The 27,241-nt window shown below is 41.1% G+C and overlaps 1 protein-coding gene across 1 annotated transcript; it reads left to right on the top strand.

Moving 5' to 3' along the window:
* Nucleotides 1–21,655: 21,655 nt before the first annotated feature.
* On the top strand, nt 21,656–26,752 carry NEFM (neurofilament medium). Its single transcript, XM_032332190.1, has 3 exons — nt 21,656–22,799; nt 23,493–23,617; nt 24,885–26,752. Exons 1-3 carry the CDS (start codon nt 21,720–21,722, stop codon nt 26,254–26,256), a joined length of 2,577 nt encoding a protein of 858 aa, XP_032188081.1. The 5' UTR covers nt 21,656–21,719; the 3' UTR covers nt 26,257–26,752.
* Nucleotides 26,753–27,241: the final 489 nt, after the last annotated feature.

The following is a 27,241-nucleotide window of genomic DNA, read 5'->3' on the forward strand; positions in this document are numbered from 1 at the left end:
CTAATCTAGCACATAGCTTTGTTCTAGTCTCCAGCCAATTAATAACAAAAAAATCAAAGAAACACACTGACATTAATACAAAAATTGTAGGGGACTTTAACATCTACCTTACTGAAATGGACAGATAATCCAAGCAAAAGATCAACAAGGAAATAAAGGCCTTAAATGACACACTGGACCAGATGGACATCACAGATATATTCAGAACATTCCATTCCAAAGCAACAGAATACACATTCTTCTCTAGTGCACATGGAACATTCTCCAGAATAGATCACATCCTGGGTCATAAATCTGGTCTCAACCAGCACCAAAAGATTGGGATCATTCCCTGCATATTTTTTTTAAAGATTTTATTTATTTATTTGACAGAGAGAGATCACAAGTGGACAGAGAGGCAGGCAGAGAGAGAGAGAGAGAGGGAAGCAGGCTCCCTGCCGAGCAGAGAGCCCGATGCAGGACTCGATCCAAGGACCCCAAGATCATGACCTCAGCTGAAGGCAGCCACTTAACCCACTGAGCCATACAGGTGCCTCTTCCTGCATATTTTAAGACCACAATGCTCTAAAGCTAGAACTCAATCACAAGAGGAAACTTGGAAAGAATTCAAATACATGGAGGCTAAAAAGCATCCTACTGAATAATGAATGGGCCAACTAGGAAATTAAAGAAAATGCACAGAAACAAATGAAAATGAAAACACAACTGTTCAAAATCTGTGGGACACCACAAAGGCTGTCCTGAGAGGAATGTATATAGCAATACAAGCCTTTCTCAAGAAACAAGAAAGGTCTCAAGTACCAACCTAACCCTACACCTAAAGGAGCTGGAGAAAGAACAACAAAGAAAGCCTAAACCCAGCAGGAGAAGAGAAATCATAAAGGTCAGAGCAGAAATCAATGAAATAGAAACCAAATGAACAGCAGAACAGATCAACAAAACTAGGAGCTGGTTCTTTGAAATTGATAAACACCTGGCCAGACACTTCTAAAAGAAAAGAGAAAGGACCCAAATCAATAAAATCATGAATGAAAGAGGAGAGATCACAACCAACACTAAAGAAATACAAACAATTATAAGAACATATTATGAGCAACTATATGACAACAAATTATGCAATCTGGAAGAACTGGATGCATTCCTAAAAATGTATAAACTACCAAAACTGAACCAGGAAGAAATAGAAAACCTGAACAGACTCATAACCATTAAGGAGATTGAAGCTGTCATCAAAAATCTCCCAAAAACAAGAGTCCAGGGCCAGAAGGCTTCCCAAGGGAATTGTTCCAAACATTTAAAGAAGAATTAATACCTATTCTCCCGAAACTGTTCCAAAAAATAGAAATGGAAGGAAAACTTCTAAACTCATCTTATGAGGTCAGCATTACTTTGATCCCCAAACCACGCAAAGACTCCACCAAAAAGGAGAATTACAGACCAATATCCTTGATGAACACAGATGCGAAAATTCTCACCAAAATACTAGCCAGTAGGATCCAACAGTACATTAAACAGATTATTCACCACCACCAAGTGGTATTTATTCCTGGGCAGTAAGTTTGGTTCAAAATCTGCAAATCAATCAATGTGATACAATACATTAATCAAAGAAAGAACAAGAACCATATGATCCTGTCAATAGACACTGAAAAAGCATTTGACAAAGTACAGTGTACTTTCTTGATCAAAACTCTCCAAAGTGTAGGGATAGAGGGTACATACCTCAATATCATCAAAGTCATCTATGAAAAACCCACAGCAAATATTGTTCTCACTGGAGAAAATCTGAGAGCTTTTCTGCCAAAATCAGGAACATGGCAGGGATGGCCACTGTCAACACTTCTATTCAACACAGTACTAGAAGTCCTAGCCTCAGCAATCAGACAACAAAAAGAAATAAAATGCATCTGAATCAGCAAAGAAGAAGTTAAACTCTCAATCTTTGAAGATGATACGATACTTTATGTGGAAAACCCAAAAGACTCCACTCCAAAACTGCTAGAACTCATACAGGAATCAGTAAAGTGTCAGGATATAAAATCAATGCACAGAAATCAGTTGCATTTCTATACACAAACAACAAGACAGAAGAAAGAGAAATTAAGGAGTCGATCCTATTTACAATTACACCCAAAACCATAAGATACCTAGGAATAAACCTAACTAAAGAGGCAAAGAATCTGTACTCAGAAAATTATAAAATACTCATGGAAGGAATTGAGGAAGACACAAGGAAATGGAAAAATGTTCCATGCTCATGGATTGGAAGAACAAATATTGTGAAAATGTCTATGCTACCTAAAGCAATATACATATTTAATGCAATCCCTATCAAAATACCATCAATTTTTTTTCAAAAAAATGGAACAAATAATCCTAAAATTTATATGGATCCAAAAAAGATCCTGAATAGCCAAAGGAATGTTGACAAATAAAGCCAAAGTTGGTGGCATCACAACTCCAGACTTCAAGCTCTATTACAAAGCTGTCATCATCAAGACAGTATGGTACCAGCACAAAAACAGACAAATAGATCAGTGGAACAGAACAGAGAACCCAGAAATAGACCCTCAACTCGATGGTCAACTAATCTTTGACAAAGCAGGAAATAGTGTCCAATGGAAAAATGACAGTCTTTTCAACAAATAGTGTTGGAAAAATTGGATGGCCACATACAGAAAAATGAAACTGGACCATTGCCTTACACCACACATAAAAATAGACTCAAAATGGATGAAGGACCTCAATGTGAGAAAGGAACCCATCAAAATGTTGGAGGAGCAACCTCTTTGACTCAGCCACAGCAATTTCTTCCTAGAAACATCGCCAAAAGCAAGGGAAGCAAGGGCAAAAATGAACTATTGGGATTTCATCAAGATCAAAAGCTTTTACATAGCAAAGGAAATAGTCAACAAAACCAAAAGACAACTGACAGAATGGGAGAAGATATTCACAAATGACATATCAGATAAAGAGCTAGTATCCAAAATCTATAAAGAAATTATCAAACTCAACACCCAAAGAACAAATAATCCAATCAAGAAATGGACAGAGGACATGAACAGATATTTCTGCAAAGAAGACATCCAGATAGCCAACAGACACATGAACATCACTCAGCATCAGGGAAACACAAATCAAAACCACAATGAGATACCACCTCACACCAGTCAGAATGGCTAAAATTAACAAGTTAGGAAATGACAGACATTAGAGAGGATGTGGAGAAAGGGGAACCTCCTACACTGCTGGTGGGAATGCAAGCTAGTGTAGTCACTCTGGAAAACAGCATGGAGGTTCCTCAAAATAGAGATACCCTATGATCCAGCAATTGCACTACTGGGTATTTACCCTAAAGATACAAATGTAGTGATCTGAGGGGCATGTGCAGTCAAATATTTAGAGCAGCAATGTCCATGATAGCCAAACTATGGAAAGAACCTAGATGTCCATCAAAAGATGAACAGATAAAGAAGAAGAGGTGTATATATATACATATATATATAATGGAATACTATGCAACCATCAAAAGAAATGAAATCTTGCCATTTGCAATGACGTGATTAGAACTTGAGGCTATTATGCTGAGTGAAATAAGTCAATCAGAGAAAGACAGTTATCATATAATCTCCCTGATGTGAGAATTTTGAGAGGCAGAGTGGGGGGTTAGGGGTTCGGGAATAAAAAAATGCAACAAGATGGGATCAGGAGGGAGACAAACCATAAGAGACTCTTAATCTTACAAAACAGACAGAGGGTTGCTGAGGGGAGGGAGGGTATGGAGAGGGTGGTTGGGTTATGTGCATTGGGGAAGGTATATGATATGGTGAGTGCTATGAAGTATGTAAGTCTGACAATTCACAGACCTGTACTCCTGGGATTAATAATACATTATATGTTAGTAAAAATAATTAATTTAAAAATAAATAAAATACCTAGTTTAAAAAAAAAAAAAGCAATGGATATTCTTCAGTAAATGAATGGATGAAGGTAGAATTCAGTAACAAGGTAAAATACCCACACACTTCCCAGCCCACCCTCATACGCACCAACAACAAGACAGAAGACAAGACAGAAGAAAGAGAAATTAAGGAGTCGATCCTATTTACAATTGCACCCAAAACCATAAGATACCTAAGAATAAACCTAACTAAAGGAGCAAAGAATCTGTACTCAGAAAACTTTAAAGTACTCATGAAAGGAATTGAGGAAGACACAAGGAAATGGAAAAACGTTCCATGCTCATGGATTGGAAGAACAAATATTGTGAAAATCACACACATTCCCAATTTGATCACATCATTTGATCCAGATAGAAAGACTTAGAAGTTGACTGAGGCTCAAGACATATACAGATAATCCAGAAACTCCCACCTCTATCTACTGTCATAAGAACTCTATAGTACTACCCAGATGGGTATAACCTGAGGAATCTGCATGAGAAAAAGTATATTCTGGAAAGAACATCGCTTTAGTAGCTATGACACTCCTTGGAACCTCAGTTTTTAATCTATACAGCGAGAACAATATTGACCTTATAGTGTCGTTTGGAGAATTAAAGCTAATGTACATAATGTGCAGAATACAACTGACCTTTGTATACGACTGCTCCCAGGTACGGAGTACTCTATTTGCCATAATTTCAGTGTCTGCCTTCACTGTGGTTTCCTCAGAACATAGGCCTAATCTTATTTGTTTCTGATTTTCCAGGAAGACCACAGTGTCTGGCACATTGTAAATGAAAATGGGATAACAGTTGAACTGTAGGAGGGCTCTATTCTTAGTCGCTGTTACATTCTGAGGCAAGCCTTCATTTATCATCAAAAAATGTCTGACAATATTCAGCTCTAAGCTGGACCCATTTCTAGCTCTATGCCTGAGGCCAATGGCGAAAACTCGTGGCTCCTAACCCAATATTTTAATCATTATAGAATCCAAATGTATGATAACTTGACTAGTCAAATGAATGAATGAATAAGTAAATGAATGAATGAATGAACGAACACAGTTCTGTGGGTCAGTTTATAAAGATGAAATTGACCAAAATCATTTAAGAAAGAAGTTGAGCAATTAATGTGGCTCAAATTGCCAATAACCCTGGATTGAAGAGATTTTTCTTTATTTTCATGACCTAATTAGTACCAGGCAAAGAAAGAGTCTAGGGCACTGAAGGATGAAGGAAATTTTTAATTATGAGAAGTACACATTATCACAGATTATGGTGAACAGTTACCAAAAGGGAGCCAGAGGAGCAGTAAGCTAAAGGTAATAATTCTCTTAGGAGGTAATAATTATCTTATAAACTGGGTGGAAAATAATGCGATAACTAACAAATTGTATAGTATTTCTGGACCTTTCACTAGATTCCAGAGAAAAAGATATCAGTATTTCTGGGAATGACTTTTTTATGTTGTGAATTTTAATGAGGTATTTAGCATGACCCCAAAAGATGCTCCTACATTTTTACTAGTCTTTATTCACCCACTTAAGAAACTACTTTATTGTAACTCAAAGAGGACTTTCCTCTTGGTAGGGTTGTTTAGAGTAAGCTAATTTCGACCTACCTCAGACCATTTTGTTGCAATTATGCCAGATTCAAGCTTTCAAAAACTTCTCAATCCCTAGACTCTACCATTTTGTTCCATCAGTAAGATGACCACAAACCAGGGACTAACAAAAAGTAAGGCAGAAGAACGGCTCCCAACCCTTGTTCACTAATACGTACAATACTGTTAATCCCTCTCCCAAAGCAGAGTTCAGTACTTTCACAAATATGGCTCACAAAAGCATTTGCTGACAACAAATATGGGTGCTTTCAGATCACTTTGGAAATATAAACTGTGGTATAAATGCTTAATTTTTAAAAATGACATGTGTTACAGTCGCTGTTTTTATTACCTTTCTAACAAGAACCCACACACAGTTGTTGTTGTTTTAAATAACTGTGTTAGAAGCCAAGAAGCAACCCAAGCCAAGATATTGAGTGCTAAACTTTGATTTCTGAAGCAATACACACTTGGACTCATTACAGTGGTTCCTGACGCCCAGGGATAGAGTAGACTCCTTTAAAAATAACAGCAACAAGATTGGTTTGGAAGGCCTCTCCTCTTAAGAGACCTCTTCTAAAAATAGGAGGTTCTGGCTCCCAGCGACTGTCCCCAACAGGATCAACAGTCCCCAGAGGGCTCTTCTTCCCTTTTCTCCTCCTCTATGCAGATCCACTTATATAAACGCATGACAATAGCTGAAGATCAGCAACAAGCAAAATCAAAAGGGCGATCAATGAAGTTGATGAGTGTCCATAGTGCCCAGCATGTGGTATATATAGCAGCTCAAGGTAAGGATTTTCCTTTGGGATCCAAAAGATCAACATCAACTGCTTTCTGCATATTGATTAAAAGAAATCAATGGAAAAAGAAATATTTTTTTTTTCTTCACTCACTTTCCTGTTTACCACCTGGTCACCAACCGCTCTTTGGCCAATTACTATGTATATAAAATTCTGAAATGCATAATCATTCCTGTCATTTTTCCCCATTTCCCAATTAAAATTTACTTGAGAAAGATGATGTGGCTCTATGCCATCTTGATAAACACAGGAGACAAACAGAAGTATGAGGAGAAGTCAGGAGTTCCATTGCTTGCCAGTTATCATTCGTGCAAAGCAGGCATCTGAAACGGCCATAATTCTTGGCTCTTGCCAATTTGGTTTTGATTTTGCTTGACCTATATACTTGGCTTTCGAAAGGAGTTCTTAAATGAATGACCAAAGATTAAGAAGTCAAAATCTAAATTTAAGCAAACTTTTAAGGAAGTTGCCAATCAGGAGGCAAGAAAAAGACAAGTCAAAACCCCGTTTCCTCGGAGTCTGGGAAATTTTAACTCGGGAGCTCTCTTTGCTTTTGTTTAATTCAGTATGTCTATTTATAAAGCATTTCCTGTTACTTACTATTCTGTGCACTAGCAAGGGGTGGAGGAGGAGTGGGGAGAATAAAGCAGAACTAAGGACAGGTCTTGAGAGAGGTGACTTTAATGAGTAGAAACTTCCACTGTAGGAACAAGATTTTTTCCCATGTGCAGTATAAAACAATGAAAACAATAGGAGCCAGGATAATCCCTAAATTTTGTGATACCAACCATGGTGCTGAAGAAACTTAAAGAAGAGGAGAAAAAAGGCAGCAGTCTTCATGAGAAGGTAAAGTTGAGCTGTCACCCAGTAGACAGAATTTGGATAGGAGTTGAGTCATGTATAAACCATGCAGGAGGAACAGAACACTATAATAAGAAAATTCTAAGCTTTGTGCCCTCTGGCCCAACCAATGCATTAAAATGAATTGGAACCCTGGTACAGTAGAGAATACCTTGCTTTGGCGTCAGATAAGTGTACTTTGAATCCCAGCTGTGCCACTACGAACCCTCCAAACTTGGCTAGGTTGCAAAACATCTTTGAAGCTCTACTTTCTTACGTAGGATAATATTATCTACTTTGTAGGTCTACTGAGATAATACAACAAGGTGTATACAGGGCTAGTTCATAGAAGAAGTTCAAATAACATTTGTTTACTTTCATCTTAGAAGCACATTAGCAGTCCTCTCATATCAACATTAAACAGCAGACTGCTCTTTATGCACAAAAATCTATTCTTTCATCCTATAGTAGTAGAATTGTAGCTGGGCCTATGGCCGCCAATCCAAAGACAGCACTTGCCAGCAGCCCTGGCAGCTGCTTGATCTGTGTGACTTTGTTCCCACCAGTTGTACCTAAGCAGGAGAGATGTGTGTCTCTTCCAGGCCCAGGCTTGAAACAAGAGCCTCTCACTCTGTCTTCTTCCTGTGAGTTAAAACATGGATTTGCCTAAAACCCAACTCTGACCACAGAGATGAGGACATTGCCTTAGAGTGTAGCAAAGAAATAAGATGCAAAAAGCTTAGAACCCCTGAAAATGACTACATGGACCAGAGCAGGTCACCTACCCTCCAGGATGAGTACAGAAAAGAAGAAGTTCCTGTTATTTTAGTCACTCTCATCATGGGTCTCTTATTACATCAGCTTAGCCTTTCCACCTAACTCGTGCAAGCTCTCTCATTCTTTGAAACAATAGGCTCTTTCAGGTGGAGCCAATATTATTCCCATTTGGCAGATGAGCAAATTAAAACCAAGGAAAGTCCAAGGTCACCTGACCTGTCAGTGCTATCCTGCCACTGATTCCAGAGCCTCAGTCTTTGGATGTAACAACTTTGTCAATTCTCATTCCTGAGGTTGTGAACAGAAGAATCGTTCTAATTTAGGTGTTGATGAAATTTGACAAGACTGGATATTACATTTCAAATATAGAATCATGAGACTCGATTTTAAATTAAGCTGCACGCTGCAAGTACTTTTCATAATTATTGCTATTATACATTTGTTACCACTGTAAAATTTCAAGGAGCACTGGAAAATGTAATTGCAACACAGAGTTCTGGAATCCAGGGCAGAAACGTTTGGCATTGGGGGCAATTTACACCCATAATGTAATTAAACAGGAGGCAATTTGCATTCAGATTTGCACATTACAGTATTTTTTTCTGATTATAAAAATAAAAAATAAAAACTCTGGCAAGCACAGAAGGTTTTTGAGTGTTCTGACAATTAATATTTTAGACAAATGGCATTGGGAAAAAGGACTTTCTAATCCTTTTCTGGAAGCTTAGCAGTTTGCCAAGAAAATAATAAGCTGTCTGTCGGATATTTTAATAAAGAAGCATGCTGTGATAAATAACTGTTTTCACCCCACATTATTTTTGCTCAAATGTATTTATAAGCTTCCTCTGATTCTCACCTATTCATAGGATCTGCCTATAAATAAAGATTTGAAAGGCATAAACCTAAATACTCAAAATGGATAAAAATCCAAATATTACATTAGCAAGGAAATTAGGATTTAGGGTTATTGAAAAAACTTTTTCATTGATTATATGCAACACCTGTATTGTGGTGAAAAGACACTGGATTTGTAGGATGTCCTTCTCACTATACCACCTCAAAGACCTCAGTCAGGGATTCTGTTCTCTGTCTTGGTTTCCCGTTTTAAAAAAGAAAATAATGGGCGCTTGGGTGGCTCAGTCATTAAGCGTCTGTCTGCCTCCAGCCCAGTCATGATCCTGGAGTCCCCAGATGGAGTCCTGCATTAGGCTCCCTGCTCGGTGGGGAGTCTGCTTCTCCCTCTGACCCTACCCCCTCTCACGCTCTCTCTCTTTCTTTCAAATAAATAAAATCTTTAATAATAACAATAATATTAAAAAAGAAAATAGTATCATCTCACTTGGCTGATGTGAATATTAAGTAAGATATTTACAGAAATATGACCAGCATACAATTGGAGCTTAATGAATGCTTATCAAATTGTTAAAGCCTAAATATGGAGAAAAGTCTAATCTAAAGTAGCTACCATTTATTGAACACCGCTCTAAGACAACTCTATGAGAGTATATTGGTATTATCCCCACCATTAAAGAAACTAATGAATAAAAGGTATTGGTGGCTCTGTCTAAATCAGCAGTCTAAATCAGCACAGCTGGGAATTGGTGAAGGTAGGATTTGAACTCACGGATCCAGATTCTCTAGGGGTGTGTGTGTGTGTGTGTGTGTGTGTGTGTGTGTTTAAGGGTTCCAGAAGTAGTAGTTTATTGACCAGGCCTGCTTCCCCAGCCTAACAACTACACACTTGTGGGGCTCAGGGGAACACTGGTGAACACTGGTAAAGTGATCCTTCGGGTCCAAGGTCATGGGGGCAGGCAAAGATGGGGGTCGGGCCTTCTTGTTGACAGACAGTTCCTGGGAAGCAGGTACCAGGCTATTGTACCTCTCCCCATGAAAAGATGACCTCTCATGTACCTAAACTGATGGAACTTCTGATCTGTGCTTTTCTTGATACATCATTGGTGGCCCTGAGATAAAAGATTTGATTGGTGGAGCGCCTGCTGGCTCCGTTGGAAGAGCGTGCAACTCTTCATCTCCAAAGGTCATGAGTTCAAGCCCCACACTGGGTGTAGAGATTACTTAAATAAATGAAAACTCTAAGTAAAAAGATCTGATTTGTAAAGAAAATGTGGTATATATACACATATATATACCATATATGTGTTTGTGTGTGTGTGTATGTTGTATATATGTGTGCATCCATGTATGTATATACACACACAATGCAATATTGCTCAGCCATAAAAAAAAAAAGATGAAATCTTGCTATCTGCAACAACATGGTTGAGGCTAGAGAGTATAATGTTAAACAAAATAAGTCAGTCAGAGAAAGGAATACCATATGATTTCATTCATATCTGAAATTTAAGAAACAAAACAAATGAACAAAAATAAAGAGAGACAGAGGGACAAACCCAGAAACAGACTCTTAACTAGAGAGAAAAAACTGATGGTTACCAGAGGGGAAGTATGTAGGGGAAGGGTGAATTAGGTATGCGGATGAAGGAGGGCCCTTGTGATGAGCACAGGGTGTTGGGAGGAGGTACTGAGTCACCGTATTGTAAATCAGAAACTTAATATAACACTCTGTGTTAACTATACTGGAATTAAGATAAAACTTAATTAAAAAGATACGACTTATATTAAAGGCTAAATGCATATTCACAAAATTACACATCAACATATAGCTTTTAAAACTGGTAATGAGAAATGGAAATCAAAAAGAAAGCAAAGTGAGAGTAATCAGCTCTGTATGATTTATTATGTGTATTACCCTAATCAGGCAACTTTCTCTTTCTGTCACGTCTATAAGCAAGAAAATTTTGTGGGAGAGTGGGAGGGATGTCTTGTTAAACACATTCACATAATCATTTGGGAAAATAATTTTTTCTGTTATCTTGACATTGTACTATGTGCCTGAAATCAAACCCCCAACAACATTCTGATTAAATGGATTTATGATCATCTTGATTCTTTTTTAGTGCCAAACCTGGTGAGCTAAAGCACATCAATGACTTCCCTTTTACCCGGGGCAAAATCTTGCCTCTCTGACAAATCTTTAAACTCTCTGATGGAAGGTTACGTGATCTACTTGTCTTTAATCTTTCCTAGCACATGGGGAGCGCCTACCCCATGTCCGCTGCTCTACCAAGCACTTCGGAGGTGATGTTAGTCATCATTATAATAATAGTAGTAATAATGCCATTTATTGAAGACAAATAAATTATCATTTATTAAGAACTCTAAATACACTATTTTATTTAGTCTTCAAACCACTCTATGAAATAGCTAACAGTATTATCACTGCTTTACAAATGAAGAAGCCTGACATGGCTATTGGTCTAATAGGTGTCTTATGGGTCATATAGAGTAGGGCCTTCGCTACCAGACAAGAAAGCTCAAACACCTGGAAGATTCTTCACTTAGTTACCTCACAGATACCCCAGATTCAATGTGTACTGTGCAGTCCAACTTCTCCTTACCCTTAAACCTGGTTTCCTCCTATACTTAATATCATGCAGATTGTGTTAGACTGAATAATGGCTCCTCACCATATATGTCCACGTCCTGGTCCCTGCTCCTGTGATTACTTTACCTTACATGGCAAAAGAGACTTTGCCAATGTGATTAACTTAGGGATCCTATTATGTACTAAACTCTGTCCTCGTAAAATTGGTATGTCGAAGCTCTAACCCCAAGTACCTCAGAATATGACATCTTTCAAGACAGGGCCTTTAAGTTGGTAATTAAGTTAAAATAAATGGGGTTGTTAGACGGGGCCCTAATCCAATCTGACTGGTATCCTTGTAAGAAGGGAAGATGAGGACACATAAAAGAGACACCAGACACTGGACATGTGCACACACAGAGGGAAGCCCATGTGAGGACGCAGGAAGAAGGCAGCCATCTGCAAGCCGACGAGAGAGACCTCCGATGCCAACACTTCAGTCTCACACTTCCGGCCTCCAGAACTATGAGAAAATAAGTTTCTGTTGTTTAAGCCAACCAGTCTGTGGTTTCTGTTATGGCAGACCTAACAAACTAGAACAGCTCCTAAAATAGGGAGATGATCTGGGAGGGGCACGGCGGTGAGGGCTTATGATCACAAAGGTCTTACAAGAAGAAGGCAGAAGGGTCAGAGTGTGAGAAGAAGGAAATGTGAGATGGAGCAGAGGTCAGAGAAGAGAAAAGATGCATCACTGCTGGTCTTGAAAACAGAGGAAGGAGCCATGTGTCAGGGAATGCAGGCAGTCTCTAAAACCTAGGAAAGACAAGGAATTGGACTCTCCACTAGAGCTTCCAGAAGGAGCACAGCTGGGGCAATCCCTTGATTTTAGCCCACTTGAGACTGATTTTAGACTTCTGACCTCCAGAACTGTAAGATAATAAATCTGTGTTCTTTTCAGTCACCAAGTTTGTAGCAATTTGTTACAGCAGCCATGGGGAACAGTGGATGACATCACCATTCACCTGTTCCTCCAAATTCTGTCCTTTCTCTTGCAGTCCCTGACTCTCCTTACCCACCTTTCTGGATTCACATCTTCCAACAGTCTCATCTGGATTATTGCCGTAGCCTCCAAAAGGTTTATCCCTGCCCTTTCAACCTCTGAACAACTCTGCTTCCTTCTGCCAAAGTAATTTTCCTTTTTTAAAAAAATATATTTATATGGGACACCTGGGTGGCTCAGTTGGTTAAGCGGCTGCCTTCGGCTCAGGTCATGATCCCAGCATCCTGGGATCGAGTCCCACATCGGGCTCCTTGCTCCGCAGGGAGCTTGCTTCTCCCTCTGACTCTGCCTTCCACTCTGCCTGTGCTCGCTCGCGCTCTCTCTCTGACAAATAAATAAATAAAATCTTAAAATATATATATATATATATATATATATATATATATATATATATATATTTATTTATTTATTTATTTATTTGAGAGAGAGTGCACACACACACAAGCAGGGTGTTGGGGGTCAGGGCGAAGGGGCAGAGGCCGGGGGAGAAGCAGACTCCTCACCAAGCAGTGAGCCAGACGTGGGGCTCAATTCCAGGACCCTTGAGATCATGACCTGAGCCCAAGGCAGACCCTTAACCAACTGAGCCACAGAGGCGCCCCTCAATGTGATTTTTCTAAAATTTTTCTTTAATGTTTTAACTGCCTTATGACCAGCTATGAGGTAAATGCGAAGGTCCCGGTATGGCATAGGAAGCTTTCCATGGTCTCTTCTCCGCATCCACATCCAACCTAGGCTGCATGTCTCCTGTCTCATCAACCCTGGCTGCGGGCCATCTTCCTATCCCAGGCTACGTGTTCCCCTCTCTCCAGCGGAACGGTATGTCCTTCTCTCTCCAGCCCATGCTACATGGTCCCATCTCTCTATTCCTGGCAACAGACACTCGTCTTCAGCCCAGAGCTATATGGTTCCCCTTAGTCTAGTCACTGGCATCTCTCTGAGCACCCTGTGCTTGCCCTCACGTTGATGCCTTTGGTTGTTTTTCTCCTTTCTTCACCTGGTCACCTCTTACTTATACGTCAAAGCTTACCTCAGGTGTCACCTCCTCCAGAAAGCTCTCCCTGAGGCTCTTCCACCTTTATCACCAGTTGGTTTAGTTGTTCATGCTCCATGCTCCCATAACACGCTCTCTTTATCTCTAACATAGCAGAGCTAGTGGCCCCATACTTCCCCCACAGTAGAAAGATGTAGAAAGAAGAAAGAAGTCTTCTTACCATTCCAGGCTGGAATGGTATCTTTCATATAATTCCCCCGTGTCCAGTACAATGCCTGATACTGAAGACACCAGCGTTTGTTGAAAGAAAGTCTTAGGACAAGAGGTAGAACCTCATTTACTTATTCATGCAACAGATATTCATTGGGGACTCACTATCTGTAAAACACTGGGAGGTGCACAAATAATGTGTAAGACTTGATATCATGCAACAGATATTCACTGGGGACTCACTATCTGTAAAACACTGGGAGATGCACAAATAATGTGTAAGACTTGATATCTGCTACTTAGAATTATTAAATTTGTCAGTGTTGAGATGTTATTTAAATGTCCAGCAGGTGGTAGCACCTTACTAGACCATAAACCCTGAGCTTCCTGAGAGGAAGCATTCATACCTGAAAACAATGGAAAGGATTTGGAGAATTGGGAGTTTCACTAGAACCAGATCATGGGAGCCCAAAGAAGACTGGCAAGCCAGAAGCAGAAAGCTCTCATTAATGTGATGTGGGATCTTCAATAAACACCTCATGGCTTCATCATGACATGAACATGCCTCTTGTTCAAAAAGGTATTCCTGTGTCACTCTTTGGAGTTTCCAAGGAGGCATCAAATTTCCAAGGCACATTGAATCTGACTGAAGGAAAGGATCATGTAGGCTAACAGGGGACAAGAAAAAACAGCAAATTGTATTAAATGACTCACAGTGGCTGAAGAAGAATTTTCATCATTAGGCATTCACTTCCTAATAATTTTATGTAATCCAAATCCAGAAGCAGACTGCTAATGACTAATACAGAATACATGCTGTTTCTTTTCAAGGTCAACTTTTGTTCAGGAAAAATGAGAAACAATTCTCTTCCTTGACCCTATCTGATAAAGCAGAAGCCAAGCAGATTTATATAAATGAAAATAGGGTGAGTCAGAGGACTTTATCCCATAAATAACGAAAATGGATTAAGGTTGACTTGTCTCTAGGCAACCTATATCAATACAGTCATATAACCCTGATTTTTGTATATAAAATAGATGATCAAGAGACTCACTTAAAATTATTCATGGCTATCTCTTCTCGCTTTAATAGATTTGAAAAGCTGCTTCCTCACCAGCCATCCCGTTGTAAACCTTCGCTGGTGAAGACTGCAGGCCAAGTGCTTCCTTCTGCCAAGACTCAAGTGTTCATTATTGGATCTCTCAACGTAAATTTAGGTTAAAGAGTGATACTTACAAAAAAACTGTGACTACAGAATGATTATTTTTTTCTTTTTAATTTGAATGCATATAAATATATATTAGTAAGTGAATGAGAATGATGATAAATTAATGTATAGTATGAATTAAAATCTCCTAGAAACTAATCCAAAAGTGCATGTAAAGATGAATGATAGATATCGGGTAAAATAATGGATCAAATGATTAGGGATATTAGCCACGGATCACGGACTAGAATGAAATAGATATCCTTCAGATTATGTGGAAAATTAACTAAGAGGGGGAAAAAAATAAAAAAGACAAGTAATTCATAAGTTTTCATTTTTAATATCTTTAATAGTCACAAACCAAGAAACAGTGTTCATCTGGGAAAATACGGAAATATTTTATTTCTGTATAAATAGGAAAAAAGTCTGCAAAAGAATGTAGAGTGTGTGTCCTAGATTTTCATAACATGATCTGACAGTTACACCATAGCTTTTAAATGAGATCCTTGAGATGGACTGCCTGGCCTTCAAGTCTATGTGACTTTGTGGTGACGGCCATCCTCCCTCCGGAGGCTGACGTTCCTGGATCCGTATCTCAGTTCCACGATTGCCTAGCTGTGTGTAGTGCTTAGCCTCTGGGTGCCTACATGCTCGGTTGCTTTTTCTACAAAATGGAGATAATAATATCATCACCTAGGGCACTGGGGTGGCTCAGTGGGTTGAGCATCCAACTCTTGATTTCAGCTCAGGTTAGGATCTCAGGGTCCTGGGATCGCGCTCGGCCCCTGTGGGGTTCTGCACTCAGCGGGGAATCTGCTTGGGATTCTCTCTTTCTGCCTCTGCTCCTCCCCCCTACTCTCTCTCTCTCAAATGAATACATAAATCTTTAAAAAATAATAAATAATTGTGTCACCACGCAGGGTTGTTGTGATAGTTAAATGAGATAATCCAATGAAGTCTTGGCACAGTGCTCAGCACCTAATAAGCACTCAAAAATACCAGTTACTGAGATGACTAATACCTGCCTATTTTTAATTTTTTCATACCGATGGAGCCTGGATTGGACGTACTGAGAGCATTTAAGGCTTTTGGTTTTGTTTTTGTTTTTTAATGTTAGCACTAGTATCAAAAATTCTGAATTCTGGTCCTGGCCCCACCACTTACCAGATGTGTGACCTTGGGCAAATCTCTTAATGGATCCCACCAACTATAAAATTGGAAAAGTAATTCAGGTTCTACCTTATTTACATACACACACACGCACACATACACACACACCTGCCCCAACCCCTTGCTCATTCCAGATGAGATAACAAAGTTTTGTTTTGCTTCTTTTATGTAAAACGTTATTCACACGTAAAATCCAATGGTGGTGATGATGATGATGATGGCGGCTTTGGGATTGAGGGCACCATTAAGTGTAAAAGAATATAATACTCAGGTCTGACTAGGCCAGATTATGGGGCACCACTCTGATTGTCAAATAACCACCTTCAACTTCATGATGGCACTCCTCTCAACCAGCAAGAAGAAAGAAAGGCAGACAGAAAGAAAGAGAGAAATTAATACTCAGACCTAATTAGATATTCCTGATCTGTTATCATTACTATTATATTGTCTTTATTATGTTATCATTCTTGATCTATAAGGCCCATAAAAGTGTTGGGGGTTTTTTTAAGAGGAAATTAAAAATCATATAGTTGACAAGAAGCCAAGATGCCTGGTATACAATATAGCATTCTTTCCTCTAAGATACCAAATTACATATTCATACATTTGTTTTACAAAGCAGGGTAGGGAATTATATAACAGAAAGATCCCACTGATGTTTAAATTATAGGGAAGAAGATGGCAGAGAATATTTAAATTGTTTCTCTGCTGTTTGTAGATTTCTATACTTAAGTATTTGTTAACTTTAACCCAAAAAGGTGAGTGAAAGTATTCTAAAATATATGTTCTCTTGGCAACTGTGGTGAAAAGAAATAGATATGATAGTGTGCTTATTTTCTGAGGCTTATGAAAGAAGACTGCTTTGGAGAATCACAGAGATTCTGAGGTAAGAACCAGTCCTGGGCTGATGAGACTTCATTCTTAGGTGGGGCATCTTTCTGACTTTGTTTTATATCCCTAGGTTCAGCTCTACTCAGAAATTTGGTCCAAAGATAATAGATCATTGATCTGCTCTAGTTTTACAAAGCTCATTTTAATTAAGAGTTTCTAATAAAAGAATTATGTCTCTTGCTAAGGCCTGGGTAAGCTTGGGATAAAATATGTCATAAATATTACATGGCTGTCCTGATGCAAAGTTACGTGCAATGCAGGGTTTGAAAAATTCAAGTGCATGGCATCCACTTTACAAGTAAAGCCAATATGTCGAATTTAAAAAATTGCTGGAAATTAATACAGTATTTTTATTTTGCATCTATTGGACTTTATTTTTAGAATCACTTTTAGCAAGGGTAACTTAAATACTTTTTAAAAATTCTATGTCCTCCTCCTCTGGCTTCCACAGGACTGATTCTCGGTGGTGGGGTGAAGGCATTACACAGCAAAAAACTCAGCAATCTACCTTAAAGCCAAAGGTAAACCTTTCCCCCATAAAATACTAAATTTCTAAATACAAAATTTTGAAGATGATTAAGCTTATATTTGGAACAACAGAAAGATGTAAAATATTTTTTTAATTTTTTTAATGCTTCAATTAACTCTCCATAAAAACAGTCACTGACAGAAATAGAAGACAATATTTAATGAATAACAATATTTGGCAATGGAACCAAACACCATTTCAGGGTCTAATGTTAGAAAAAGGACACTGTGGTTCAGTGAATTTGTTTAATTAAAGACAATAGGGGCATGTACATCCCATTTTCCTGACAAGAAACAGCTTTTTCCCAAGGATATTTTTATTTTGCTTTCAATATCTGAAATAAAAAGACCAGAGTCAAAGCTGCTTCTAAAGTTTGACATCCCAAGGCTAAAATAGAAAGAATTCTTACAGTTCTCATTTTCTTTCTGTCCTCACTCCAGAGTACTCAGTCAGGACCTTCCTACACCAACAATGCCTTAAATAATTAGAAAAGGACAATTTTTAAACAATTATTTGTCACTACTTCTAGAATCAGATCCCAGGCAAAATGACCAAGTTCAAGACATCGCAGCAGGATGGAAGAAAGTACGGATTATTTTATTAATCTTAGATAGATTCAGCCTACCAATCTGACAGTGGTATCTTCCATCTAGAGCATCTTGCTGGCTCCTTCATTCCCATAGCCCATCCTCCTCTCATTCTTGTGCATCAAAAAGTATTCTTTTAAATGGAAAGAAATATGGAAAGAAGGAAGAAAATACTCAACTCCTCATTTTTTCCAACCTTATTTTTTGAGTCAATGAATAAATGCTTTATACAAAGGGTATTTCTCCCATTATCATTAGATAAGCCCTCAGGATAGCTATCTCTTAACTACAAAGTTAATCTTTGCACTTTACTTACTGAAGGAACACAGAGCCTGTTCTGTATATCCCTATGAAGTGATTAAAAACACACTGTAGCTTATGGTACAACAATCTAGAGACAATTTAATTAAAAACGTCTTACATCCAAATCATATCTGTAACTTCCCTATTTAGGATAAATTCTAAAAGTAGAATTAATAGTCAAACTGAACAGTGTTGCAAATTCAGATGAATCCTCATGGTTTTTTTTCTTTCTTGTTAATATTTTCAGAAGAGTCATAGCCTTAGTGTCATTAGGGTAAAAATACAAAACTATATTTTTTTCTGTGGAAAATATGAGGATGGTAAATGTTCTTTTAAAATAAGACAAAGATGGAAAAATGAATGCTATGGCTTTCTTTAATAAGATTCTATACTAAATTCATTGATGAGCATAACCTTCAAGTCACCTTCAGAAAGAGTGAATAAAGTAAAAAGTTTAATATAAAATAAAACATCTCAGTCAGTCTGAAATTGGACCAATCATTTTTTAAGCCATGGGAACTTTTCTCCCTGAAAGAGGTGACTGATATAATTCTCCGGGTTATCCTATTGTGACCAGACTGAACAATACTTCATGTGACACCAAAGTTACAATTGTAACCTATAGTCACTAACTGAATTTAGCCTGAATAATTGGCCAGTATTTTGTTTGTACGCAATGCTTTCCTCCTTCTGCAACCAGTTGGAAGCTTAACAATTTCTGAGCTAGTTTAGATACAAGTCAAAACGGGCTAATTGTGAAGTTAGACATGTGTTTCCTTGTAAATGTCTCTCTGCAGAGTCATCTCATTTTTAAAAACCCTGAAGAAAACTAACAGCAGCAGTCTGCCTGTTAACCATTTGCTCTCACTGCAGAAAGTCCTTCCACAGCAAAGGCAACGTGAAGCCCCCAAGGGCTTTTTAAATTTTTTAACAAAAGCAGAAAGTAATAAGTAACTAAGGTATAATTACCACATAACTAGCATTTGGCCTTATCTGATGTCACCCTTCCAACCTGGAGATTGGCAGCACTTTACAGAAAGGCAGAAAATTTTCTTTCTCTTTTCCTTTTTGTATCCATCAAAGCAAAAATTCCTTCCCCCCCCTTTTTTCTCCAATAGTCCCAAATTGATCCCCTCACTCGTCAAATGCCTTTCCTAACAGCTTGAGACATGGGCTCTCCTTGCCTGAAAGATAACCTGTCACTCAGCAAACTAGAACATCCTTCCCCCACACAGCCCGCAATGCTGCAGTTTCACATTAATGAGCTAAAAGTAACTCCCTACATTAACCCCTTCTATTTTAAAATACAAATGGGCCAAGAGATCTCATGAAAATAAAAATAATAATAATAAACCTCTAGAAACTTACTGATTGGCATGACCACATCATTTTAAAAAAAAAAGAAAGAAAGAAAGAAAAGAAAAGAAAACCACACGCCATAAAGAAAGCATGTTGTGAAAGGAAAATATTTAAGTCTGGGTGTCTGCTTTTCACAAGCAGTGGTTCTTTTCAGCCATACCAAGCATTTCACAGGCAATCACTTGTGCCTATGGCCTCAGAAAACTTGGTCATCAGTCTTACACTCTACTCTTCACTTTGTCTTGCAGGATTCTGAACTTTTTTACCCTGAATTACCCCAAAGCACTATGTAAAATAAAGGAGCATTTTACCAGTTAACAGTGCACCAGACATCAGAAGTCTATGTAGATGCCTTGTTAAAATAAACATGTTAAAAGATATGGAAAATCTATTCCAAATCAGTCATTAATATCTAAATGAGGAAATTTATCTTAAATGGAGGAAAATTATCTTAAATGGAGGGGGAAAAAATCTGGTTTAATTCAAGGTTGTGATGAATCTGTTTGGCAACTTTTAAATTAATTCAGGTGCTTTTCAATCACTGCGGATACATACAGGGAGTACTGAACAGAATGATGACAAAGCAATTGTTTGTGTTCAAACTTCTCATAAACTATACTCCCCTGGACTTTCACCTCAGCAGATTTCAAATTCCCCTTTCCAAGGAATATTTGACCTTCAAATTTCAGTCCCTTTATCTCTTGATTTCTTGCATCTATCATACGTTAGAAAACTCAAACGGGGCTACAAGTATATTATTTCTGTTACCTGACTTTAATGAATTTTAGTTGTTTTCAAAATCTGCAATCGGTTCATTGTGCCAACTCTGCATTGCAGAGAAATCTTAGTGTTCGATTCCAGCTTGGCTCCTGCAAACAGAGTCACTACAAACAGGCTTTAATTGTATTTACTCCGGGAGAAGAGGAGGAAGGAAACCCTCGCCGACCTGACAAGCCCAGCTGGGTGACAAGCCCCCAGGGCAGCGAAGTCTCCCCGCTCGCCCGCCTGGGCGCTGTCCTTGGTGCTGCCGGCGCCATAGCGATCACAAGCGCCTTACCTTCTGCCCCTGCGGAAGCTGCGGACGTTTCCCAAACGTTAAGCAGAATGTAGCGCCACATCCCACTTTTAATACAAATAACTACCCAGGCCCATCCTCTTTGTCCCCTTCCCGAAGCCTTCTGCCCGACAGTTCTTCAAAGTCTTTTTGTTTTTTTTCTTCTAGACCCAACTCTGGGCTTGCGCTCAACTCGGACTGCTTTAAAAAGAGGTGTGGGGGAAGGGGAGGGAGGCGAGGGGATTGAGGATGGGGGAGGGGAGGAGAGTAGGGGGAGGGCAGGAAAGAAGGGGGAGGGGAGGAAGGAGTAGGAGAGAAGGTAAGGGTGGGAAGAAGAGGGCCCAGGAGGAAGGGACTCAGAAGGGCGGAGTGAGTGGGACTAAAGAAGGCTAAAGTGGGAGAGCAAAGAGATGCCCAAAAGAAGGGGAGGAGATTCATCACAGAAGATGGGTAAAGAAAAAAGTAATGGAGAAAAGGCAAAAGAAAAGAAAGCCGCGGGTATAAGAAAAGAGCAAGGTGGTCAGGGGGTCGGGAGAAAAGCTGCCCGACGGGTAGAAGAGTGACGAGACAAAGAAAAGGCGTTGGGTGAATACTCGCACCGAGGCTTTAAAAGGCTATCCGAAGGCGAAGAGAAATGGAGACAGGGGTCTCGGGGGGCTACAAGTGGCCTGGGACCGAGAGAAGAGTTGGGGGAGGGGCCGGGACCAGGCTGCAAAGTCCGGGGTCCGATGCGGCGCGGGCCCACGTGGAGCCGGCGCTGAATCACTGCTAGGCTGTCTTTACCCCCCTCATCTCCCCCGGCCCGGTGCCCGCAGTCCCCGCCTCCTCGGCCGCCGCCTCCACGGGGCGGGGCCCTGGCCCGGGACCAGCCGCCGCGGCTATAAATGGGCTGCGGCGAGACCGGCACAACGCTGTGACAGCCACACGCCCCGAGGCCTCCAAGATGAGCTACACTTTGGACTCGCTGGGTAACCCGTCCGCCTACCGGCGGGTCACCGAGACCCGCTCGAGCTTCAGCCGCGTCAGTGGCTCCCCGTCCAGCGGCTTCCGCTCGCAGTCGTGGTCCCGCGGCTCGCCCAGCACCGTGTCCTCCTCCTACAAGCGCAGTGCGCTTGGCCCGCGCCTCACCTACAGCTCGGCCATGCTCAGCTCTGCCGAGAGCAGCCTCGATTTCAGCCAGTCTTCGTCGCTGCTCAACGGCGGCTCCGGGCCGGGGGGCGACTACAAGCTGTCCCGCTCCAACGAGAAGGAGCAGCTGCAGGGGCTGAACGACCGCTTCGCGGGATACATCGAGAAGGTGCACTACCTAGAGCAGCAGAACAAGGAGATCGAGGCAGAGATCCAGGCGCTGCGGCAGAAACAGGCCTCGCACGCCCAGCTGGGCGACGCGTACGACCAGGAGATCCGCGAGCTGCGCGCCACCCTCGAGCTGGTGAATCACGAGAAGGCTCAGGTGCAGCTGGACTCGGATCACCTGGAAGAAGACATCCACCGGCTCAAGGAGCGCTTCGAGGAGGAGGCACGGCTGCGCGACGACACCGAGGCGGCTATCCGCGCGCTGCGCAAAGACATCGAGGAGGCGTCGCTGGTCAAGGTGGAGCTGGACAAGAAGGTGCAGTCGCTGCAGGATGAGGTGGCCTTCCTGCGGAGCAATCACGAGGAGGAGGTGGCCGACCTGCTGGCCCAGATCCAGGCGTCGCACATCACGGTGGAGCGCAAAGACTACCTGAAGACAGACATCTCGTCGGCGCTGAAAGAGATCCGCTCCCAGCTCGAATGCCACTCCGACCAGAACATGCACCAGGCGGAAGAGTGGTTTAAGTGCCGCTACGCCAAGCTCACGGAGGCGGCCGAGCAAAACAAGGAGGCTATCCGCTCCGCCAAGGAAGAGATCGCCGAGTATCGGCGCCAGCTGCAGTCCAAGAGCATCGAGCTCGAGTCAGTGCGCGGTACCAAGGAATCCCTGGAGCGGCAGCTCAGCGACATCGAGGAGCGCCATAACCACGACCTCAGCAGCTACCAGGTAGGAAACGCGGCTGCGCGGCCAGCCTGCGCCAGCGCCAGCGCCGCGCGCCCCCGACGCTCAGGCACGCGACCCGGCGCGCTCTCCGCCGCGCTCCCTGGTGGCCGCTGGCCAGTGCGCTCGCGCTGCACGGAGCGAGTTCTATGCGCAAAGCGTCCTCGCCCCTCCCCATCCTTCTTCACTCCTCCCGCACCCACCGTCTCCAGTTCTTAAGATCCCTGACATTTTACTAAACCTGCTTTTTTTCTCGGGAGGTGTCGTTTTAAAGTAGGAGATACATATTCGGGTAGTTGACAGAGCAGCAAGTTTAGGATAGCTTGTGCAGAAACTCATATATTCTCAACTTTTACCGCCCTGATCAGAAGAACACTTAAAATTGGCTTCACCCAAAAAAGCTCAGATGGGAAGGGCCAGGTCGCCCGAGGGGTTTTCCCGAACTTTTTTTTTTTTTTTTTTCCTGCTGAGACAAATTCTAGATCCACTGGTCTCAATGCATGGTGTGCCCAGGAAATCTCATATTGTCTAATTGATCCTGTTTATTTAATAGTTCCTTCGTTTTTTCTGTTTTTATTTTAGTTTTAAGGGACTGGAAGCTACAGCGTTTACAGAACTGGAGGGAAGTAGAGGGAGGGGTAGCAAGTGGTTTGTGAAAGAAGTTGCTGTTGGACGAGCCTATGCCTGTGTCTATTTCAGGACACGATCCAGCAGTTGGAAAATGAGCTCCGGGGCACAAAGTGGGAAATGGCTCGTCATTTGCGAGAATACCAGGACCTCCTCAACGTCAAGATGGCTCTGGATATTGAGATCGCTGCGTACAGGTACCGTGCTCACTACGGACCGGTCGGAAATACTTACCGCACTGCGGAGGCTGTTGTGGCACAACCCCCATCACTTAAGTTAAAGCAAGCAGGTGGCAGGAATCTTAAATCAGTGCCTGGCTTTCTCTTCTTAATTTAAAAAAAAAATATTCGGAAGAATTGTAAATGTGGTTTTACCTCTCCACACAGCTTTAAAAGAGTAAACATTAGTTAAAATGAGTATTTAAATAAAATGTTTTGAGGGACAGCGCTGATTGATTTCAGTGCTTTTGCTTTAACTTTTTCATTTTAGTGAAAAGTGTTTTCCAACTGTTTGAAGCAAAAACGGAATTTTAGTTTTTAATATTTCATATCGTGGTTTCAGCTTTTTGATTTTATAATGTCAAGGGCAAATTCCAGGACATTCAATTTCTGTTTCTCCGTTACAGCTTACTATTGCCATCATCTGGCTGAGAACAGCTATAGATTGATAGGATAGATATATACACATATATTAGACAGAATATATTAGATATATTAGATAGAATGGAGAGAGAAAATATGTATATCCTATTTTATTTAGATTTATATCTACAGACCTAGATACAGGACCAGAGAAAGAAAAGAAAAAAGATTATAGGTCTGCTAACTGATGTCACCTTACTGATGACTAAGTTCATAGGAGAAAATCCTTGACTAAACACACTCTCTACTACCAAAAGGTCATCATCATAACATTACAGGAATAAATTGCATTCAGAGCTCTCTCTCTTCAGGAAAGCTGAATAACTATATTCAGTAGACGCCTTATGATTAAAATTGCAGACCAATTTACAACTTGATATATGCCAAATTCTGATACATGCTAAATGGTTTTCTAGATTTGTTGAACATCATATTTGCAAAAGGAAATTTAGTGTACATCCTTAAAGTCCACGTGCTCAAGAAGGTCACTAAGGTTTTTTTGCCATGAGGGAGCTTTTCAGCATATTCACAGGGCAACGAATAGACTGCCGCAGAGCTGAGATTTGGCGTCTGGGTGTGTTAGTGGACTGTTGGGTGTGGTCAGCTACTGCAGCAAGTGATTGGCTGGTGGTCCATGAGAATCTCCAGATAAGACGCTGTAGACCAGCGAAATGATAGCAGGTATCACACTGGTTTGACAGAATCTTTTATCTGTCTGATTCTGTTTGTTGAAAGGTATCTGCTGCATTACCCATAACGTAATGAAACTCAGAAGGCCACCAAGATTTTAATTATGTCTTGTCTTTTTTTATTCGGTCCTCAGAAAACTACTGGAGGGTGAAGAGACCAGATTTAGCACATTTGCAGGAAGCATCACTGGGCCACTGTATCCACACCGACAACCCTCAGTCACAATATCCAGTAAGATTCAGAAAACCAAGGTAGAGGCTCCTAAGCTAAAGGTCCAACACAAATTCGTCGAGGAGATCATAGAAGAAACCAAAGTGGAAGATGAGAAATCAGAAATGGAAGAGGCCCTGATAGCCATTGCAGAGGAGAGGGCAGCGTCCATGAAAGAGGAGAAGGAAGAAGAGGCAGAAGAAAAGGAAGAGGGGCAAGCTGAAGAAGAAGAAGTCGTGGCTACCAAAAAGTCTCCAGTGAAAGCGGCTGCGCCTGAACTGAAAGAGGAGGAGGAAGGAGAAAAGGAGGAAGAGGAAGGCCAAGAGGAAGAAGAGGAAGAAGAGGAGGGTGCTAAGTCAGACCAAGCCGAAGAAGGAGGATCCGAGAAGGAAGGTTCTAGTGAAAAAGAGGAGGGGGAACAGGAAGAAGAAGGGGAAACGGAGGCCGAAGGTGAAGGAGAAGAAGCTGAAGCTGAGGATGAAAAGAAAACAGAAGAAAAGCGTGAAGAGGTTGCTCCCAAGGAAGAGCTGGTGGCAGAAGCCAAGGCAGAAAAGCCAGAGAAGGCCAAGTCTCCCGTGCCAAAGTCACCGGTGGAAGAGGTGAAACCGAAGGCAGATGAGAAAGGAGCTGAGAAAGCCGAGCAGAAAAAGGAAGAAGAGAAAGTGGAGGAAGAAAAGAAAGAAGTAAAGGAATCTCCGAAGGAAGAGAAAGTGGAGAAAAAGGAGGAGAAGCCGAAAGATGTGCCAGAGAAGAAGAAGGCAGAGTCCCCGGTAAAGGAGGAAGTGGTGGAGGTGAGCACCGTCACCAAATCCGTAAAGGTGAGCTTGGAGAAAGATGCCAAAGAGGAGAAGCCACAGCCGAAGGAGAAGGAGAAGGCAGAAGAGGAGGGGGGAGGTGAGGAGGAAGGCGGTGATCAGGGTTCCAAGGAATCCAGGAAAGAAGACATAGCGGTAAATGGGGAGGTAGAAGGAAAGGAGGAAGAGCAGGAAACAAAGGAGAAAGGCAGTGGGGGAGAAGAGGAGAAAGGGGTTGTCACCAATGGGCTAGACTTGAGCCCCGCAGACGAAAAGAAGGGGGGAGACAGAAGTGAGGAAAAAGTGGTGGTGACCAAAAAGATAGAAAAAATCACCAGTGAGGGGGGCGATGGTGCTACCAAATACATCACTAAATCTGTAACCGTCACTCAAAAGGTCGAAGAGCATGAAGAGACCTTTGAGGAGAAGCTAGTATCTACCAAAAAGGTAGAGAAGGTCACTTCACACGCCATAGTAAAGGAAGTCACCCAGAGTGACTAATATTTGAGTCCATTGCAAAAGGTTAAGCCATATGACAATTTTAATATGCATGTGATTGACAGCTTCAAAACAGAACGGGTTCTCCCATGGGGGCTCCAGACATTGTATTTTGCTTTGTGCAATACGAGGGAAATGCATGCAAGCGCAGGGTGCTCCCTCCTCAGTCTTTGGGTGATTGAAATGCATGATATTGTATGTACCTGGGGAATTGGCTGATTTCCTAAGCTGTTGGAAGGAGGGCACTCCGGGGTGGGCGGGATGTCTTGAGATGTATTATGCAAAGAACCAACTGAGCCAAAAATAATAAATGAAACACAGAACTCTCTTAGCCTTAAGAAAGCTATATATGAATAATTATGTTTACCTCACTGGTGCATTTAAAAAGGACTTTTGTTCATGGGAGAACCTCGTTGACATGCACAGTTTGCAACCTTTCGTTGTATGATGTTCAATGTCACAGCAGTACTTGCTCAATAAAGGTCATATTGGAAACATAGTCGATTGCATGGTGTCCTGTCATTTGAAAGTGTGATCTCCACTATCTGACCCTTTCTTTTCCTACAGTAGGTTATTTGGTGGGGGGAAAGGAGGAGTTACAAGTGACCTGCATTTCTTATCATTATTTTCCTGATCACTGAGAAAACATAATCACCGAAAAACGTTTTTAGGCGTCAAAATCTTTATTTAGCCCAACATTCACCTCAACAGTTCAAATAAAAATTAAAGCATCAGATTAAAAAAAAAGCAACATTCATGGGATAAAAGTCTTCCTTTCCAAATGTTTTGACCCTACCCAAAACTCAGAGAACATGAAAGTGAGAGGGAGGACAGTGGAGCCATAACTTGTTTCTTGGAGTTGCGACACAAAGAAAATCATGGCGCTTATAGCAATGTGTCTAGAAAAAGCGGGACTGAAATCATTAATCGTCCTAACAAGAACTATCAAACACAAACATACATACACACACACACACATACACACACA

Source organism: Mustela erminea, chromosome 2, assembly GCF_009829155.1.
Source record: "Mustela erminea isolate mMusErm1 chromosome 2, mMusErm1.Pri, whole genome shotgun sequence".
Lineage (NCBI taxonomy): Eukaryota > Metazoa > Chordata > Mammalia > Carnivora > Mustelidae > Mustela > Mustela erminea.

Coding starts and splice junctions, on each gene's coding strand:
- NEFM (XM_032332190.1), top strand. CDS start 21,720: ATGAGCTACACTTTGGACTCGCTGGGTAACCCGTCCGCCTACCGGCGG. Junction 22,800..23,492: donor ACGACCTCAGCAGCTACCAG/GTAGGAAACGCG, acceptor TGTCTATTTCAG/GACACGATCCAGCAGTTGGA. Junction 23,618..24,884: donor ATTGAGATCGCTGCGTACAG/GTACCGTGCTCA, acceptor TTCGGTCCTCAG/AAAACTACTGGAGGGTGAAG.